This window comes from Sapajus apella, unplaced genomic scaffold (genome assembly GCF_009761245.1).
Source record: "Sapajus apella isolate SASKATOON/1434 unplaced genomic scaffold, GSC_monkey_1.0 scaffold62, whole genome shotgun sequence".
Taxonomy (NCBI): domain Eukaryota; kingdom Metazoa; phylum Chordata; class Mammalia; order Primates; family Cebidae; genus Sapajus; species Sapajus apella.
Genome location: NW_022437002.1, coordinates 7836150 through 7857487, shown reverse-complemented (window position 1 = coordinate 7857487; position 21338 = coordinate 7836150). Strand labels below are relative to the sequence as shown.

At 41.7% G+C, this 21338-nt stretch overlaps 1 protein-coding gene across 2 annotated transcripts in view; it reads right to left on the bottom strand.

Annotated features, from left to right (window-relative positions):
- Positions 1-21338, bottom strand: part of AGO4 (argonaute RISC component 4) — a 46651-nt gene that overhangs the window by 12849 nt on the left and 12464 nt on the right. For both annotated transcript variants that reach the window (XM_032246921.1, XM_032246922.1), the window contains exons 4-15: positions 20675-20856; positions 20351-20487; positions 20110-20244; positions 19033-19120; positions 14336-14483; positions 13974-14093; positions 13719-13847; positions 13333-13466; positions 12048-12232; positions 10293-10452; positions 5044-5359; positions 4774-4908 (exon numbers count right to left, since the gene is read on the bottom strand). In XM_032246921.1, the coding sequence (XP_032102812.1) occupies positions 4774-4908; positions 5044-5359; positions 10293-10452; positions 12048-12232; positions 13333-13466; positions 13719-13847; positions 13974-14093; positions 14336-14483; positions 19033-19120; positions 20110-20244; positions 20351-20487; positions 20675-20856 (1869 nt within the window). The remainder of the gene's footprint in view (positions 1-4773; positions 4909-5043; positions 5360-10292; positions 10453-12047; positions 12233-13332; positions 13467-13718; positions 13848-13973; positions 14094-14335; positions 14484-19032; positions 19121-20109; positions 20245-20350; positions 20488-20674; positions 20857-21338) is intronic.

Here is a 21338-nt window from a genome sequence, read left to right as displayed (position 1 = left end):
CTTTGTAAGCCACTAAGATTTGGGTTTTTGTTGTTGTTGTTAGCACAGCCTGGCCTATCTTGACTGACACAGTGCGTAGAGAATCTATGCAAATATGTGTGGTAGATAACTGCAAGTACAGACCAGGAGCTGAACAGAGTGATTGGGACTAGAAACACAGATTTAGAAATCTACAAGCAAAGAAATTAGCCCAGAAAAATGGATGACACTAAAGAGAGAAGTGAAATTAAGAAGAGAAGAGGGAGAAGTATGAAATGCCGGGAAATATCAGTGTTTAATGGGCAGAAGGAGAAAGAGGAATCAAAAAAGTCTGATTACAGGCCAGGCGTGGTGGCTTCATGCCTGTAATCCCAGCACTTTGGGAGGCCAAGGTAGGTGAATCAATTGGGGTCAGGAGTCCGAGACCAGTTTGGCTAACACAGTGAAACCCATCTCTACTACAAATACAAAAATTAGCTGGGCGTGGTGGCACACAACTGTAATCCCAACGACTTGGTAAACTGAGGTAGGAGAATCATTTGAACCTGGGAGGCAGAGGTTGAAGTGAGCCGAGATCATGACAGAGTAAAACTTTGTCTCAACGAAAAAACAAACAAAAAAAAGTCTGATTACAGAGATGGGTAATAAGGCTGAAAAGTCATTTTGCTAAGGTCAAATAAGGCAATCATTGTCTTGAGTGCTACAAAGGAGTCAGTGTGGGAATATGACAAAGTATCTCTAGATTTGAAATGAGCAAGTCATTGAGAGAACAACTTCAATGGAGTCACTGAAATTGAAGTCAGGCTACAGAAAATTAAAGTATAATGTGAAGGTACAGATAGAAAGTTAAATGATTGTTTTTCTAAAAGTTTAGTCATGAAAGGAAGAAAAGACAAGGTAGCAGTGATACTGAGGGAGAAGCAGGGTGAGGGTAACTCAGGGAGATTTAAGCCACTTTTTTTTTTCGAGACAGAGTCTCGCTCTGTTGAGCAGGCTGGAGTACAATGGCACAATCTCAGCTAACTGAAACCTCCGCCTTTCAGGTTCAAGTGACTGTTCTGCCTCAGTCTCCCAAGTAGCTGGGACTATAGGCATGCACTACCATGCCCGGCTAATTTTTGTATTTTTAGTAGCGACAGTGTTTCACCATATTGGCCAGGCTGGTCTTGAACTCCTGACCACCACACCTAGCCTAAGCCACCTTTATAGGGTGAGAAAGAGGCACCAGAATGTGAGAGTGAAATTTTGAAAAATAATGGGTAATTAATCAAGTGAGGCTCTAGAGAAGTCATGAGGGATTAGGATTAAAAGTGTGGGAGGGGGCTGGGCACAGTGGCTCACATCTGTAATCCCAGCACTTTGGGAAGCCGAGGTGGGCAGATCACGAGGTCAGGAGTTCAAGGCCAGCCTGGCCAATATGGTGAAACCCCACCTCTTCTCAAAAAATATGAAAATTAGCCAGGTGTGGTGGCATGAGCCGGTAGATCCAGCTACTCGGGAGGCTGAAGCAGGAGAATCTCTTGAATCCGGGAGTCGGAGGTTTCAGTGAGCCAAGATGGCACCACTGCACTACAGCCTCGGGGTGACAGAGTGAGACTCTGTCTCAAAAAGAAAATAAAGCAAGCACAGAAGGGGAGGAAAGAAGGTTGGAGAGATATGAGGAAGGAGATAAGAAAATACAAGATGTAACTGAGTTTGAAAGTAGAGGAGAGGCAGCTGAGAAAATTCTTGTCTTCTAAATCTGGTTTTCAGAGGAAAATAAATGATAGGACTTTGTTGGCAATAAAGTCGTCATGAATAGGGTAGGGGACTTGAGAAGAGTATAAAAGTGTGGAACAGATGCTATGGGTAACAGGATAAATGAAAATATGGCAGCATCCAAGGCCTGGCTGAGATCTGCTATCATACATTTATACTATGGTTCTTTATTAAACAGATACTTTTGGCCAGTTGTGGTGGCTCACACCGGCAATCCTAGCACTTTGAGAGACTGAGGGGAGCCAATCAATTGAGCCCAAGAGTTCAAGATCAGCCTGGACAACATGGTGAAATCCCGTCTCTACAAAAAATACAAACAAATTAGCTGGGAATGATGGTGGGTGCCTATAGTCCCAGCTACTGGGAAGGTTGAGGTGGGAGGATCACCTGAGCCTGGGGGATCTAGGCTGCCATGAGCTGTGATCATGACACTACACTCCAGCCTAGGTGACAGAGTAAGACCCTGTCTCAAAAAAATAAAAAATAAAAACCACTACTTTTCCCCCAGCAATTTCTACCAGCCTAAGTGTAGAGGCAAAATAAATGGGCAAGTGGATTGGCAAGAGGCATGCTTAGAGAATTGAAGATATTAGTAAGTGTCAGCATACAAAGTAGACCAAGAACTGGGACTGTCAATTTTGAAAGGTTTAAAGAACAAAACTATGAGGTAGCTTAATAATAGCTTAATAGATCGCTTAGGAAAACAATCCTAAAGAAGAAGATCCTAAATCTACATGGATAACAAGTTGACAGGCAGGTGGAGAGGTGACAACAATTAAGGAGAAAGTGGCTGGAAGTTTGGTGCCCAGAGCTCAGTCAACAGTTCAAATAAATTGTATTAGCAAAGACTAAGAAGTACTTTTTTTTTTTTTTTTTTTTGGTACAGTCTATCTTTTATTTATTTATTTTTATTTGACATGTGCTGGTCTACTTTTTATTTAGATTTTTTAAAATTTTTACGTATTTCAGGGGTACAGGTATAGATTTCTTATATGTGTATGTTACAGAGAGGTAAAGTCTGGTAAGAACACTATTAACTCATGGTTTCAGCAATTTAAAGACAGCCCTTTTAACTTAAGACAGCCCTTTTAAGACAGCCCTTTTAATCTAAGCTAATTGGATCTGGAGACCAATGAGATCATAACCTTGACTCAGTAGACAAAAAGAAACAGTTCAGGCCGGGCATGGTGGCTCACACCTGTAATCCCAGCACTTTGGGAGGCCGAGGCAGGTGGATCACCTGAGGTCAAGAGTTCGAGACCCACCTGGCCAACATGGTGAAACCCTGTTTCTACTAAAAATACAAAATTAGCTGGATGTGGTGGTGGGCATCTGCAATCCCAACTACTCAGGAATAATCCCAGCTACTTCACCCATGGCACTGAAGCCTGGGTGATGAGCAAAACTTTGTCTCAAAAAAAAACAAGAAACAGTTCATCCTCGGATTAGAGACAAAAAAACTAAGAGTGTACTAGAAAATAATGGGAGCGGCAAACAAGATTACATCATCAGGCAACAGAAAGATCTGGTCCTCCTACGGGTGGATCAGAGAGGGCCTGGACAAGATAAAGTCAAGTCATTACAAAATATCAAAAAGCAAAGTTATCTATTAATAATATAGTTCGGGCATTCTTTATCTGAAATGCCTGGGGATCAGAGGTGTTTTGGATTTTATTTTATTTTTTTTTTTAATTTTTTTAAAGGCAGAGTCTTGCTGTGTCACCAGGCTGGAATGCAGTGGCACAATCTCGGCTCACTGCAAACTCTACTTCCCGGATGCAAGCGATTCTCCTGTCTCAGCCTCCTGAGCAGCTGGGACTATAGGTGCGCACCACCATGCCTGGCTAATTTTTGTATTTTTAGTAAGATGAGGTTCACCACGTTGGCAAGGCTGGCCTCAAACTCCTGACCTCAAGTGATCTGCCCACCTCGGCCTCCCAAAGTGTTGGGATTACAGGCATGAGCCACAGTGCCTGGCCAGATATTGTTGTTTTTGTTTTTAAGATAGAGTCTCACTCTGTCACCAGGCTGGAGTACAGTGGCATAGTATTGGCTCACTGCAACCTCCGCCCCCCAGTTTCAAGCAATTCTCCTGCCTCAGCCGCCTGAGCAGGTGGGATTATAGGCGCACGCCACCATGCACAGCTAATTTTTGTATTTTTAGTAGAGACGGGGTTTCACCATGTTGGTCAGGCTGGTCTCAAACACCTGACCTCAAGTGATCCACCCGCTTCGGCCTCCCAAAGTGCTGGGATTACAAGCATGAACCACCATGCCTGGCCCAGATATTGTTCTTAATCACATTTTACAGATGAGAATATTATGGCTTAGAGAATTTGAGTAATTTGACTGTGGTTTAAATGTGACACTATAAATATGCATAGTTTGTGCCCTAAGGATCTCTTATGCCATTAGTCCTCAACCTTTTTGGCAGCAGGGGCAGGTTTCATGGAAGACAATTTTCCATGGATGGGGGTGGGGAAGGAGAGGGGAGATGATTTTGGGATGAAACTGTTCTACCGCCGCTGATCTGACAGGAGGCAGAGCTCAGGTGGTAACGCTCCCTCACCCACTGCTCACCTTCCGCTGTGCAAGCCTGATTCCTAAGAGGCCACAGACTGTTACCAGTCCACGGTCCGGGGGTGCGGGCTGTTCTCCTATGCTAATATAAAATTATTTGGAAGAAATTCTTCTTTATGCCCTAGAACTGTGCAGCAAAAAGTAGCAAATAACAAAACCCCTCAGAAGGTTGCATATATCATCGCAATGTACCTGACATGTTTCTGACTTCCTCCCCCTAACACAAAACAACTAGAAATCAGCATTTCTGTTACACAAGAGAAATAAAATATTCAGTCTCAAAACTCGTGTCATTCAGAATTGGTCATCTAAACTCAACTGCAAGTATTATATTTATTAAGTTATCAGGTATTTCTGCTTTTAAGAAAAAAATTGTATAAAAATTGTATATATAAGTGTATGTATCCATCACTTGCCAGAGCCTCAGATAACGAAGCATATACTATATTTTCTTACCCTTTCTGTTTTATCTGCACAGAAGAGTCTTGTGTGATGTCTTTTTTGCACCACAATATATGTTATTCCTGGCCGGTAATCTTCTTCCAAGCTAATACATGCCTTTCGAATTGCTATTAGTTCTGGCCACGCGACCTAGAAGACAGAAATGGAATTATGTTCAATTGAGAATTTGCTTAGTATCTCTCAGATCTACCCAGAATGGCAGATGAGAGGAATCTCCCTCGGACTCCTAGAGGCCCTGAAGGGCAACAGGGATAACAAGAGTACCTGCTTCATTTGTCCCTCGGATACCCCTCCACGGTAATAGATGATCCGAGTGGGTTTGAAGCGTGTGGATTTGTAGAACTGAATCAGCAGCTCCCGAACCATGTTAGTCAAGTCCTGGATGACCTCTTGACTGTAGAGGAGCTCTTGGGAGATCTCCTGCCGGGAAGTCTGCACCCGAACGGTGGCACAGTACCGGCTAGGGTGGCCATCCATGCTGCCAACCACAGCAGCAATGGAGGGCTTCTTCCCATCCCCTGCTGGTGGGTGTGTGACATCCGCTCCCAGGAAGATGACAGGCTGCTGGAACACCGAGGGCCTGCTCAGATTTAAGGAGACGTTGCCAGTCAGACATATAAGTGAAAATGTTCAAGTTTAGTGAGATTATATCACCAGATATAATCAGATATAACCTTATAAGAGACAACAAGACTTTAGCCCGTTGGGAGAGAACACTACGGACCACTGAATATCGATGTCACCCAGTGCAATGAATCTGAACTGACTGAAGAAGTGAACATGGCTCTTCTATAACAGTAAAAAGAAAAGATTTAAAAAACAGAACCTAGGCTGGGCACTGTGGCTCACACCTATAATCTCAGCACTTTGGAAGGCCAAGGAGGAAGGACTGCTTGAGCCTAGGAGTTCAGGTCCAGCTTGGGCAACATATCAAGACCCAGGTCTCTACAAAAAATCAGAAAGCCCAGCGTGGTGGTGCCTGCCTGTGGTCTCAGTTACTTGGGAGGCTGAGGTAGAAAAATCATTTAAGCCCAGGATTTTGAGGCTGCAGTAAGCTATGTACTGTACTCCACTGTACTGTGTCATGCCACTGTACTCCAGCCTGGGCAACAGAGTGAGACCTTGTCTTTAAAAAAAGACAAGAGGCTGGGCCCGGTGGCTCATACCTGTAATCCCAGCACTTTGAAAGTCCGAGGTGGGAGGATCACCTGAGGTCAGGACTTGGAGACCAGTCTGGCCAACATGGTGAAACCCATCTCTACTAAAAACACAAAAATTAAAGCCAAGCATGGTGGCTCACGCCTGTAATCTCAGCACTTTGGGAGGCTAATGTGGGCAGATCACTTGTGGTCAGGAGTTTCAGACCAGCCTGGCAAACATGGCAAAACCCCATCTTTACTAAAAAATATAAAAATTAGCCAGGCGTGGTAGTGTGTGCCTATAATCCCAGCTACTCGGAAGGTAGAGGCAGGAGAATCACTTGAACTCAGGAGGTTGAGGCTGCAGTGAGCCGGAATCACGCCACTGCACTCCAGCCTGGGTGACAGAGTGAGAATCTGTCTCAAAAAAAAAAAAAAAAAAAAAAAAGCCAGGCATAGTGGCATGCACCTGTAATCCCAGCTACTTGGGAGACTGAGACAGGAGAATCACTTGAACCTGGGAGGTGGAGGTGGCAGTGAGCCAGGATCACGCCACTGCATTCCAGCCTGGGTGACAGAGTAAGACTCCATCTCAAAAATAAACAAACAAAAACAATATCTTTTTTTTTTTTTTGAGACAGGGTCTCACTCCGTCACCCAGGCTGGAGTTCAGTGGCATGATCTCAGCTCACTGCAGCCTCAATCTCCCGGACTCAGATAATTCTCTTGCTTCAGGCTCCCAGGTAGCTGGGATAAATTCTTAAAGGTAGGATTTGGGACTTCGAGTGTTAATTCTTCAAGTGTAATTTACGAGGCATCCCATATTTGACTCTCATATAATAGGTACTAAAGATGAGGTTCCATGGGAGAAGAGGTTGTGTCCCATTTATCTCTCTGTATCATCACAGAACATAAGCCTGGCACAGAGAATTTAATAACAGTAGCCATATATAGGCAATATACATATACATAACACAATAACAACTTACATATACAATGTACCAGCCACTATGCTAAGCACTTCACATGTGTTAACTCATTTAGTCCTTACAGTTTTATGAGGGTTGTACCATTATTTATTATCTCAATTTTTCCTGATAAAAAAATAAGACATACGAGGATAAAGAATGTTCCTAAGTTCACACAGCTAGGAGTGGGAAAGCTGGAATCCAAACCCAAGAGGTCTAACACCAAAGTATGTGCTCTAAGCCACAATGCTATATTGTCTCAAATGTTTGGGGTAAAATTAAATGATGACAGACTTTAGGTTAACTTTCCCTATGGCCCATATAGCTCATCACTAATGTTTAAGGAGGGATTTATTTACCTAGAAGTTTCATTCAAGGACAAAAATGAGAACTGTGTTGGGAGGCTGAAGTGAGTAGATCGCTTGAGCTCAGGAGTTTGAGACCAGCATGGGTAACAAGGAGAAACCTCGTCTGTACCAAAAATACAAAAAATAAGCTGGGTATGGTGGTACATGCCTGTGGTCCCAGCTAGTTGGGAGGCTGAGGTGGGAGGATTGCTTGAGCCTGGGAGGTAGAGGTTGCAGTGTGCTGAGATTATGCCACTGCACTCCAGCCTGGGTGACAAAGTGAGATCCTGTCTCAAAAAAAATTAATAAATCAACTGATCTAGTTGATAAAATATGCTAAGATTTTTTTTAGAAGAGAATTGTGACATGATTGTATAAGACCAAGGCACTCAATTTCATCTTCAAGTACAGCAATGACTAATACCACGGCCCTAAATTTAACTCTTCAAATCATTTTCACACATAGGATTGCACAGAAAAACAACACTTTTGAGTTAACGAGGAAGATATCTTGATAGATAAGGAACTGAGGGCCAGAGATATTAGAAATTCACATGAGAAACAATATTCAAATCTCTCAATTCCCAGCCAGCATTTTGTCTATCATATCCCTGACTTGCTTTGGTGTTTGTTACTCTAGAGACAATCTGACAAATTCAAATTTAAACAAAAAAACCTATGAAGGGAGGGGCAGACAGGATTTCCTAAAAGGACATAAAAAGATTGATTCAACTCAGTCTTTTTAACATTTTCTGTTCATCAAAAGCCACTGTTGACCAGGCACAGTGGCTCCACTGTTGACCAGGCACAGTGGCTCACACCTATAATTCCAACACTTTGAGAGGCCAAGGTGGGAGGAACATTTAAGCCCAGGAGTTCAAGACCAGCCTGAACAATACAGCGAGACCTCATTTCTATAATCCCAGCACTTTGGGAGGCCAAGGTGGGAAGATCACTTGAGATCAGGAGTTTAAGACCATCAGCCTGGCCAACATGGTAAAACCCTGTCTCTACTAAAAATACAAAAATTAGCCGGGTATGGTGGTATTTGCCTGTAATTCTAGCTACTTGGGAGGCTGAGGCAGAAGGTGGAGGTTGAACTTGGGAGGTGGAGGTTACAGTGAGCCAAGATCACACCACTGCACTCTAGCCTGGGTGACAGAGCAACACTGTCTCAGAAAATAAATAAATAAATAATAAAAAATTAAAAAATTGGGAAGGCACGGTGGCACATTGCTGTAGTCCCAACTACTCAGGAGGCTAAAGTGGGAGAATTGCTTGAGCTGGGGAGATTGAGGCTGCAGCAAGTCGTGATTGCCCCACTGCACTCCAGCCTGGGTGATAGAAGGAGGCCTTGTCTAAAACAAACAAACAAACAACAACAACAAGGCAGAATTTAGGAGAGTGAAAGGGCAAAACACAGACTAGGAGAAGATAATCCGGCTATCCTGTTTGCCTACCGGATATCTATATCTTGTGAAGGACCAGAAATCACAAAAAACGACTACAAATTAATGAAAAAGATTCACAACTCAATATAAAAACATGAGCAAAGGAATGAACAGATCCATTATGAAAGAAGATGTTCAGGCTATGCATGGTGGCTCATGCCTGTAATCCCAGCATTTTGGGAGGCTGAGGCAGGAGAATCGTTTGAGCTCGAGAGTTTGAGACCAGCCTGGGCAACAGTGCAAAACTCTGTCTCTACAAAAAATAAAAACATTAGCTGAGCATTGTGGTATGAGCCTGTGGTCCCAGCTACTTGGGAGGTTGAGGTGGGAGGATCGGTTGAAGGCCATGAGTTCGAGTCTTGTCTTCAGTGAGCCATGACCACACCACTGCACTCCAGCCTGGAAGACAGAGACCCTGTCCCAAAAAACAAAAAAGGCCAGGTGTGGTGGTTCACACCTGTAATCCCAACACTTTGGGAGGCCGAAGCAGGTGAATCACTTGAGGTCAGGAGTTTGAGTCCAGCCTGGCCAACATGGTGAAACCCTGTCTCTACTAAAAATACAAAAAAATTAGTGAGGCATGGTGGTGTGCACCTGTAATCCTAGCTACTCAAGTGGCTGAGGTGAGAGGATTGATTGAACCTGGTGGGCAGAGGCTGCAGTGAGCCTAGATAGTGCCATTACACTCCAGCCTGAGTGACAGAGACAGACTCCATCTCAAAACAAAACAAAACAAAAAATGAAGATTTCCAAATGGCCAATGAGCATATGAAAATGTGCTTAACATCATTACTAATAAAGGGAATGCAAATTAAAACCATAATGAGATACAATTATCCCCAACCAAAATGGCTAAAATTAAAAGGACTGATACTACCAACTGTTGGTAAGAATATAGAGCAACTAGAACTCTCAGTGGAAGTGTAAATTGGTACAACCACTTTGGAAAACTATTTGACTGTATCTATTAACACTAAATATATGTATTCTCTATAACTCTATTCTCAGAAATCACACTCCTGGAATACCATACAAGAGAAACAGTGCTTCAGTTCACCAAAAATATAGAATTGTTTAATGAATGTATGAGAATATCCATCAATAGTAGAATATATTAAAATTGTGTGGTTTATTCATGTAATGAAATCATACAAAACAATGAAGAAGAATAAACTACTCCTAAGTGCAACAACACAAATGAATCTCATAGACTTAATGCTGAGCAAAAGAAGACCAACACAAAATAGTACAGACTGTATGATTCCATTTATGTGAAGCTCAAAAATGGGCAAAACTGATCTAGAAAGGTGACAGACATAAGAATGGTGGTCCCCTTTGGGGGCTATCTATTTGGAGGGGCTATAAGGAAGTCTGATGGGGTGCTGGAAATGTTCTATATCTCTATCTGGTTGGTGGGTATATGGGTGCCGATATACATACATACACACACACACACACATATATATATATATATATATATATGCACACATACACATACATATACAAGAGAAAAAGTAATCTAGATGCAAATATAATATTTGTGTGCTTTCCCATAAATTATGTAAGTTAGATCTGAAACAAAAGTGGGGAAGGCATTCAGAATCTTACCTTTGATGAGGTACAAGCACATTGTTAATTCCTCCAAGTTTTGCATTTATCTTCAGGCAAAGATTGGAAAGGGTTTGAGGTGAGGTCTTCACGACATTTTTTACCTGGACACACTGTGTGGCCATACCTAGAAGGGTATCTCCAACACGTTTCACCTCCGCTACAAAAATAATTAATTTTGACATGTGTAAATGTCTCCTAATTACTAAGAGTAAAGGGGGAAAAAAAAACCCCACATATGAACTTTCTAAACTACTATATACTGTATACTGTGCTAGATGCTTGTTATGTGTCTTCCCTTTCATCTGCTAAGCCCCCAGGGCAATTTTTCCCGTGTTTGGATAGGCCCTCCCTTCTCTCCTTTTTTCCCTCCTGCAGGCCTTGCAGCCTGCTTCCTTTAATCTTTGTGCTGCCTGCCACGACTTGCTCAGCTCCTTGATGCTCCTCTTCCCACATGACTGATTTGGCAAAAGAATCTATCTTCCCAGTTCCTCCCTCTCAGTACACACACCAGCCCTTTGAATTTTATTTATTTATTTATTGCTTTATTATTTTTTTCTTTAAGAATGAGAGATTAACTGTAGAGAGAAGGTTAAAGACATTTTATAAAGTTTAAAACTGGGGCCAAGCATGGTGGCTCATGCCTGTAATCCCAGCACTTCGGGAAGCCGAGGCAGGTGGATCACTTGAGGTCAGGAGTTCAAGACTAGCCTGGCCAACATGGTGAAACTCTGTCACTACTAAAAATACAAAAAATTAGCTGGGTGTGGTGGCACGTGCCTATAGTCCCAGCTACTTGGGGGGGCTGAGGCAGGAGAATCACTTGAACCCAAGAGGCAGAGGCTACAGTGAGCCGAGATCACACCACTGCACTCCAGCCTGGATGACAGAGCAGAACCCTGCTTCCAAAAAAAAAAAAAGAAAAAAAGTTTAAAACTGGCTGGGCATGCTGGCCCATGCCTGTAATCCCAACACTTTGGGAAGCCAAGGTGGATGGATCACTTGAGCCTAGGAGTTCAAGACCAGCCTCGGCAACATGGCAAAACCCCATCTCTACAAAAAACACAAAAAGTAGCTGGGCGTGGTGGTGGGCGCCTGTAGTCCCAGCTACTCAGGAGCCTGAGATGGGAGAATCGCTTGAGCCCAGGATTTTGAGGCTCAGGTGAGCAGGGATCATGACACTGCACTCCAGCCTGGGTGACAGCTGAGATCCTGTTTCAACAACAATAATAGTTTCTTCATTCTTTACTTAAATACTAGCCAAAACTTTGCATCATTCTTCTTATAATAGATACAAACTAAGCAAATTCTCTTCTCCAAGCGGCAGCTTCCCCACTCTCATACTCCTAAGTGCTGTTCACCAAATATTTCCAGTTCTCTCAGCTTCCAGGACTGTGGTAATATCACACTGCATTCTCAGCCCCCATCCCCACTGCTCCCACGCAAGTTGAGTAAGGCCATATGGCTGGTTGTGGCCGAGGAGTTGCAGAAAGAAAAAAGAATGTGGGGCCAGCAACATTCCAAATAGCAGCTGCTCTACCAAGCTGGGTCCCCAAGTGGAGATGACATGATGACACAGAGCAGAGGCAGCAGTCTACCTCAATGGATGCATAACAGAAGCAAGAAACAAATCTTTGTTGTTGTGAACCACTGAGAATTTGTGGTTGTTTGTGACTGCAGCATAACCTAGCTTATCCTGACTGTTAAATCTACTGCTTGAAATCATCCCTCATTCAGCATGAAAAGGGTCCATACCATATACTGGTGTCTTTCCAGGCAGGATAACCACGATTAGCTGTAGGCCCACATACGTCATTTTCAGGTGTTTAAACATGGGCTCCACGCTGTCTGCACCTTGTGCATACTTGCAAAAACATGGCTGACCCTGGATGGGCATTCCTGCATCCTTAGAGATTTTACGCAGCTGGTCAGTGAAACTCCTGTTAAAATAGAACCAGTAGCACAGTTTTTTCATTTCGGAGTACGTTCCTTGCATTAATTTTCCTCTGAAATACTTCTTTCAGTTTTGTAAATTCTTAGCCAAATTTAGTAACAAATAAACAAATAAAAATCTTTAACTGGTTGTCAAAAAATAAACTGGCAATTGCAATTAAACTTGCAATTTAACTTGCAATTAAACAGAGAAGAATCTGTATTATTAAGCTATCAGATTATCAATTGAAATTTTTAAATAATTATGCCCAGCTGGACTAGAATGGCATTGCTGTTCAAAGATCTTTTAAACATTCAAATCAATAATTCTAGACTGAAGAAAAGCAGGGTCAAAATTTCAGGTAACATGCTTTTTGGTAAGCCTGGTACAGAAATAGCTGGGTAAGCTTGTGCTCAACTGAGAACACAGAAACATGCTGTTACAGAATCAGTGTATTTAGGACTACATTCAAACTTAGAATTGATTTGGTTTAATAAAAATGTCAAAAGAAATCATCACTCAATAAAAGCAAAATTCACTTGGAAGTTTTAAAAACTAGATTTAAGAAGTTACTTCAATCTATGTATAAAGCTTTCGGAATATTCCTTTGGTGTATTTGCCAATATTTTATAGAATTCCTTTTTTCACTCTAGTTCCCTTAATTTTTTTTAACTCTTCTCACTAACATCTTTTATATAGATAGCTGCATCTGTAAGCTATGAACCTACTCTTAGTCAGTGACTTTGCAATACAACAAGCTCATTAGTAAATTATCATGATTGAAAGTAAGCTAGTTTTTATCTTAGCTGAAAAGATACAATTAATAGCAAAGGGAGCTTAACTAAGAACTCAAGAATTTGCTGACCAACATTGCCTCAGCCTTCTTGCTCTCCAATTTCTGCTTTACATGTAAGGAAGCTGAGTCAGATTCTTAATGTAATTCCCAAGTTTGCAAATTACTATAATACAAGGTCTTTTTCATATAGCCAGATGGTGTCACTATGGGAGTCAGGGATTTAGTGCCAGTGTACACAGCACATTCACATAAAGACAGTATTTTCATATCTGGAAGGGATACTACTAAGCTGAAAATATGAAGATACTCACTTTAGTAAATCTTCCCTACATTGTTTCTGAGGTGCAAAACAAGCAACTGCCCAAACTTTAATTTCAATGCCAGCATAAAACTGCTTTCCTCGCATGTCCCAGACACCCTGGTTGGGTGTGGCTACTGTTTTATTCTTTGAAAAAAAAAAAAAAAGAAGAAGAAGAAGAAGAAAAAACAAAAGAAAGAGAAAAGACATTACAATCTAAGGCCATTTTACGGTTGACGGGTGAATAAACAAAATTCCATTAGGTATGAGCCAGAACACAAAAGGCAATAGTGAACAAAATTACGGGTAAATTCAGTAGTGGTGCAGTAGAAAAACCCTGGATTATTCTCTTTTTGATTGGTGGTGGGAGAAGCTTGCTGAATAAAATAAAAAGCTTACCCGGCCTCCGTATTGCAGCATTGGTGCTGGAAGTACCCTGCCTGTGAGCTCTGTCATTTCATTGTGGACAACAATACCAAATTCTTTAAGGTATGGATCAGGTCCACCCACCATACTGTTGCTCTTCACCTAAAGAACAGGAAAGCCTGCATATATAAAAACCAAAGAGTAACTGTGTCCCAGGAGGAGTTTTCTATTCTTTTGTTTTTTTGTCATCTCAAAGCTAGCTCATCTTGAAGACCATGCCTTACTGACCAGTCTACTGATCTCTTCCTGTCTGTCAGGAGCAGATCTTGCTGTAGCTTTGATCATTGTGGAAGTCTGATTGTCTGTGAGCTTCTTTATACATCGCTGTCCTGCCACTATGTTACAGACCTGCCAAGAGGCAAAGAGAAGTGAGTTTGTGTAAAGGGTTCTACATCTTAAGCCTTTGCTAAACCATATATCGCATCCTCCATTTCCAGAAAAATAAAAATTTGGTTATATGGTGAAATCATCTGCTAAAAATATTTTAGAAATTAACACTAAATTTCACTGCTAGTTTAGAACTCTACTTAAAAATATGTACGCATTCAAGAGATCAGCAAATTGGCAAAAGAAAATTTAATTTAGCTTACCTCGAGTGGCAGGTATGTATGCTTTTGTTCTTGTCCCACTTGGAGACAGGGAAGATGGGGGTATTTCAGCTGCAGACTATACTTTTGCTTAAAATATTGAGCTACTGTACATTCCATAGCTTGACCGTTTTCTAGCTGTAAAGGAAAACTATAGGAGAGAATGTCTTTTTTAGAATATATATTTCTTCACGTTCTTTTTTTTTTTTTTTTTTTGAGACAGTGTCTCACTCTGTTGCCCAGGCTGGAGTGTGTGCAGTGGCACGATCTCAGCTCACTGTAACCTCCGCCTTCCAGTGTCAAGCGATTCTCCTGCCTCAGCCTCCCGAGTAGCTGTAATTATAGGTGCCTGCCACCATGTCCAGCTAATTTTTGTAGTTTTAGTAGAGATGGGGTTTCACCATGTTGGCCAGGCTGGTCTTAAACTCCTGACCTCAAGTGATCCTCCCACCTCGGCCTGCCAAAGTGCTGGGACTACAGGCATGAGCCACTGTGCCCAGCCAAGTTCTTTCTTTTCTAAACAATAAACAAAGCCTACTAACAATTCCTACCTTCATCAGTCACTTAGAAAACAAAGGTCAATCTTTTTTTTTTTTTTTTTTTTTTTGAAACGGATACTGGCTCTGTTGCCCAGGCTGGAGTGCAGTGGCATCATCTTGATTCACTGTAATCTCCGCCTCCCGGGTTCAAGCGATTCTCTTGCCTCAGCCTCCCGAGTAGCTAGGATTACAGGTGTGAGCCACCACACCCAGCTAATTTTTGTATTTTTAGTAGATACAGGGTTTCACCATGTTGGCCAGCCTGATCTTGAACTCCTGACCTCAGGTGATCCACTGGCCTTGGCCTCCCAAAGTGCTGGTATCATGGCCAAAAAACAAAAGTTAATATTTATTTGAGCATTTTCACTTAAGTAAGTTTAGTATCTAACTAGAACGACAATTCTATTGAAATTTTCCATGTTTGTTAAAGCTAGGATGAAAAAAATTTAATTAAAATTTAAAAAGAATTTTAAAAAAATAACTTTAAACAAAAAGATACTGCAGAACCAGAATACACATAGACTCACTTGAGGTCAGGTAACACCTACAGGTACAAATACAACCTCATGCTGCCTTCAAATTAACATAAGGACTTGGCATAATCCATGTAGGTGTTTTGTTCCCTTAAGATAACTTTTTGTAAGATGAGTGTAGCATAGTTATTGGGACCACATTTTTAGATTCCTTAATTTTCAGATCCTAAAACTAGAGGAAATACATGTGGATCTGGAGATAACAAGACCAAATACATGAAGTTGAGACTGTGCCAGAATAGTTGGCATAATTAAGAGACTCTATTTGGCTTTTCCAGTGGGCAAATTATCTCAAATACTTAGCACAATAATAACTTTAATCTTGCTTTCTTTTTTTTTTTTTTTGAGACAAAGTCTTGCTCTGTCAGCTAGGCTGGAGTGCAGTAGCATGATTTTGGCTTACTGCAACCTCTAACACCTGGACTCAAGCAATTCTTCCACCTCAGCCTCCCAACTAGCTAGGACAAATGCTCGGCTAATTTTTTGTGTTTTTCGTAGAGGGGTTTCACCACATTGCCCAGGCTGGTCTTGAACTCCTAGACTCAAGAAATCCTCCTTCCTCAGCCTCCCAAAGTGTTGGGATTATAGTCATCAGCCACCATGCCAGGTCTTAATCTTGTTTTCTCTCTTTTTTTTTTTGAGATGGGAGTCTTACTCTGTTACCCATGCTGGAGTACAATCTCTTGGCTCACTGCAACCTCTGCCTGCCAGGTTCAAGTGGTTCTTCTGCTTCAGCCTCCTGAGTAGCTGGGATTACAGGTGTCTGCCAATGTGCCTGCCACCATGCCTGGCTAATTTTTGTATCTTAGTAGAGGCAGGGTTTTACCATGTTGGCCAGGCTGGTCTCAAACTCCTGATGTCTAGTGATCTGCCTGCTTCGGCCTCCCAAAATGCTGGGATTAGAGGCATAAGCCACTGTGCCTAGCCCATTAATTTTGCTTTCTTAAACGTCACAGTCTTACAAAGTAATTGTGCAGTAAGGGTCATCTATGTGATTATTTCAATATGTGTACTATAATCTTTCAGCAGAGATTATCTATAAGTCTAATTATTCTGATAGGGTTATGTGAAATAATTACACAATGAAAAGGGCACAGTTCTTGAACAAATGCTACAATTCTCAACAGTGACTTCATAAGGTTTTGGTAACTTTTTTTTTTCTGAGAAAGAAGTCAATGGTATAATATAAATAATACATGAAATACCACTTTACAACTGTTAAGAGATTCATGTAGTGGGTACATGAGGTCGTACTGAAGAATTTGTTCAACTCAGACTGAAATAACATACTTTATTTATCCAGAAGTCATCTGACAATTTCAACTATCTAGACAAAGCCCTAGATTTTGATATGCACTAACGTTTGAAAATTAAGAATCATGAATCTAAAACAAAGTCAGCCTAGAACATAAGCAAAAAACGGTGTATGGGTGGAGGCTGAGTAACCAAAATAATGTAAATTGTAGTAAAGTATATACTATATATTTAACTCTTTATTTAGAAAAGCCAATATTTATGTTTATGTCAGACATAAGTTTAATGATCTTGATTACAAGAACAAGACACAAATACACAGTAATTTTTAAAGCACTTTCACATATACTGTCTGTCTCACTTAGGCACCACTTTTAGTAGATTAGAAATGTTGGGTGGAGCTGGGTGCGGTGGCTCATGCCTATAATCCCAGCACTTTGGGAGGCCGAGGCAGTTGGATCACGAGGTCAGGAGATCAAGATCATCCTGGCTAATACAGTGAAACCCCATCTCTACTAAAAATACAAAAATTTAGCCCAGTGTGGTGGCACGCGTCTGTAGTCCCAGCTACTCAGGAGGCTGAGGCAGGAGAATCACTTGAACCCAAGAGACTGAGGTTGCAGCGAGCCAAGATCACATCTCTCCAGCCTGGGTGACAGAGCGAGAATCCGTCTCAAAAAAAAAGTGTTGGGTGATTAGGAAAATGAGATTTGGGAAATGGGAAGGAGTATGCCGCTGGAGCATGCCACAGATACCCCGACAGCTGGGAGAAGTGACAGCTACCTACAAAGGGAGGGAGAGAAATCTACACAAAACACAAAGCAAGAGATGTCTTCTCCCAGCCTGGGCAACACAGTGGGATCCCATCTCTATTAAAAATACAAAAATTAGCAGCTGGGTCCACACCCAGCTGTAATCCCAGCACTTTGGGAGGCCGAGGTGGGTGGATCATCTAAGGTCAGGAATTCAAGACCACACTGACCAACATGGAAAAAACCCCCTCTACTAAAAAAATACAAAATTATCTGGGCATGGTGGTACATGCCTATAATCCCATCTACTCAAGAGGCTGAGGCAGGAGAATAGCCTGAATCCATGATGCAGAGGTTGCACAGAGCCTAGATCTCACCATTGCACTCCAGCCTGGACAACAAGAGTGAAACTCCATCTCAAAAAAAAAAAAATATTAGCCAGGCATGGTGGCACATGCCTGTAGTCCCAGCTACTCAGGAGGCTGAGGTGGGAGGATTGATTGAGCCCAGGAGATTGAGGCTGCAGTGGGCCATGATGGTGCCAAGCACTGTGTGTGTATGTGTGTGTGTGTGTGTGTGTGTGTGTGTGTGTATTTGTATTTTTTTAGAAGAGAGATATATATAATGCCTTCTCATATTTTATTTACATATATGTCTTCTCTTATAGCCTTTATATGATATCTAGGCCTTTACATGATATCATGACCTTTTGGGCCATGTGTTAAGAATTACAACAGTAGGTTGCATGTGCTGGCTCATACCTATAGTCCCAGCACTTTGGGAGGCTGTGGGGGGTGAACTGTTTGAGCCCAGGAATTCAACACCAGACTGGACAACATAGCGAAACCCCACCTTTACAAAAAAAATTAGCCGGGTGTGGTAATACACACCTGTAGTCCCACTACTTGGAAGTCTGAGGTGGGAGGTTCACTTGAGTCCAGGAGGTGACAGAGTGAGACCCTGTCTCCAAAAGGAAAAAAAAAAAAAAGAATGACAACAGTATAATAAAAAAAAAACACTTAAAATGACTCTGCATTATTAAATAAAAAGATTACATAAAACATAAATTAAAGTTAATTTATGTTTAACAGACTCTACTTAAGAGGTAAATTGAATTAAAGGCATGGAATGTGTTTTATAAATATCTCTACCAAAAAATATTCAGAAAATATTTTAAAACTTTAGTGTTAAAAGCAAAGATTCTGCTGATCTTGAAAATTTCAGTATGAGGTAATCAATTTCTTTTTTTTTTTTTTTTTGAGATGGAGTTTTGCTCTGTCACCCAGGCTGGAGTGCAATGCCGTGATCTCGGCTCACTGCAACCTTTGCCTCCCGGGTTCAAACTATTCTCCTGTGTCAGCCTTCCAAGTAGCTGGGATAACAGGTGCCTGCCACCACATCCGGCTAATTTATGTAGTTTTTAGCAGAGATGAGGTTTCACCATGTTGGCCAGGCTGGTCTTGAACTCCTGACCTCAGATGATCTGCCTGTCTCAGCCTCCCAAAGTGCTAGCATACAGGTGTGAGCCACCTTGCCCGGCCAAGATACCCAATTTCTTAAGTGATTACAGTAGCTCAGTTACTAAAAACGTAATTATATTATTTTAGATGTGGTTAACATACGTTTGATGACTGGCTGGCCGTCTAGTCACATTACAAACTCGGTATTTTCGTTTCATCTGTCCACAGTGGGTCACCTCAACTTTGAGACCTGAAATTTTTTTTAAAAGGCAAAACATCAGTTAATTAAAATCACAGTGACAAAAACAGATTCAAATTTGTCTTCAAAATGGCATGACATTGTACAGTATAAAAACGGCAGGAATATGGGGATAATTTCATCATTACAGGCAAAAAACCTGAGCTAAGCAGAATAAATTAAAACTCAGCTGACCTAAGATGTTCAATGTGCTTTAGTTTATTAATTCATCCAATAACTTTTTTTTTTTTTTTGAGGCAGAGTTTTGCTCTTGTTGCCCAGGCTGGAGGGCAATGGCACAATCTCGGCTCACCACAATCTCTGCCTCCCAGGTTCAAGCAATTCTCCTGCCCTCAGCCTCCCGAGTAGCTGGGATTGCAGGCATCCACCACCACGCCCGGCTGATTTTTTTTGTAGAGACAGAGTTTCTCCATGTTGGTCAGGCTGGTCTCAAACTCCCGACCTCAGGTTATTGACCCGCCTCAGCCTCCCAAAGTGCTGGGATTACAGGCGCAAGCCACCATGCCCAGCCCCAATAAATATTTATTAAGCATCAACTATGTTCTAATGCTTATTCTCAGGTCTGGAGACAGCTTTCATGAAGCTTATATTCTAATGAGAGAAGCTAACTAATGACAAGTAAAGAAGAAAAGAAATTCCGAAGGATAATAAATGAATTTGTTACTTTATCAAAATGGAAGATTTTAAGTGGGTAAGGGTAGCATTTACTGAGTGCCTGATATGTGACAAGTACTATGCTAGAAAGCTTTATAATCCTAATTGCATTTGATTCTCACAACAGCTCTATAAGGTATATATTATTATCTTTACCTTAGAGATGAATACACTAAGGTCCACAGTGGTTAAGAAACTTGACCACGGTCCCACTGATAGAACTGGTTGGCCTGAGACCGAAGCCCAGGTCTGTTTCACTCCAAAGCCCAGGCTCCTTGCAGCATGCTAAGCTACTTCTCCAAGACTACATTAATGCAAACACTTACCTCTGATTTCTTTGGTAAACTTGACACGCTGGGAATCTGTTAGAGGTTTGGTCTGTTCATTGATATTTTGAATGTCTAAAACCTCACACATGAACTCAATGATAGGCTGGGCCCGGTAGAAAGCAGTTGCAGATACTAACAAACAGAGAAGGATACTTAACTTCAGGGAAAAGGGAAAGGCCAAAACAAATGAACAAAAACCAGCCCAAAGAGTTAATGGATAAAGAGAGTTCCAGCCTACCATCAATGTTGAGCATCATATTCCACATAGCAGGTCTCACAGACTGATGAAAACCAAACCAGACCTCCCTGCCGCCTCCCAGAGGGTGGTAGTAACCTTCGGGGGGTGAGAAAAAGGAACGGCCCACAGGGGTGTACCTGAAGAAATAAGAGTTTGCATGTGTCACATTAAACAGGCAAAAGATCTTTCGTTTTGCTCTCAACTCTGGGAACTGAAATCAAATTTGAACTATGACTTATGCAGAAATTTTTCAATGGCTCCAGTGCAACCTACCAAAAAAATCTGACATCATTTGTAGGAAATAAGCCAAACCAAGGTACTAACCTCATGGAGGGAAGGTGTCTTGTGATAACGTCAAGTGCTTGTACTGAGTCATCTGGGACTTCATTCAAGTGCCCAGCCAAAGCTTCTAAAAGCAACTGAAGGCTCACAACTGACACCCACTGAACAGATACTTTAAAGGTTTGATCTTTACCCTCGCCTGGAAGAGTCACCTCCATATCAACCTGAGGAAAAAAATAGATGAATAAAAACATAATTTTTTTTTTCTTTTGAGAAAGTCTCTCTGTGTCACCCAGACTGAAATGTAGTTGTGCGATCTCAGCTCACCACGACCTCCGCCTCCTGGGTTTAAGCAATTCTCCTGCCTCAGCCTCCCGAGCAGCTGGGACTACAGGCAGGTGCCACCATGCCTGGTTAATTTTTGTATTTTTAGTAGAGATGGGGTTTCACCATGTTGGCCAGGATGGTCTTGATCTCCTGACCTGACAATCTGCCCGCCTTAGCCTCCCGAAGTGCTGGGATTACAGGCATGAGCCACGGTGCCTGGACAAACATATATGTTTACAATGGCAGTGGGAAAGATCTCAAGAACATGCAGTGTGATATACACTTAAAGATATTTCTTTTAACTTTTTTTTGCAACTGGATAACATTGGAAACAACTTAAGTGTCCATGAATAGGGGGGTAATTTAATATGTAATATTA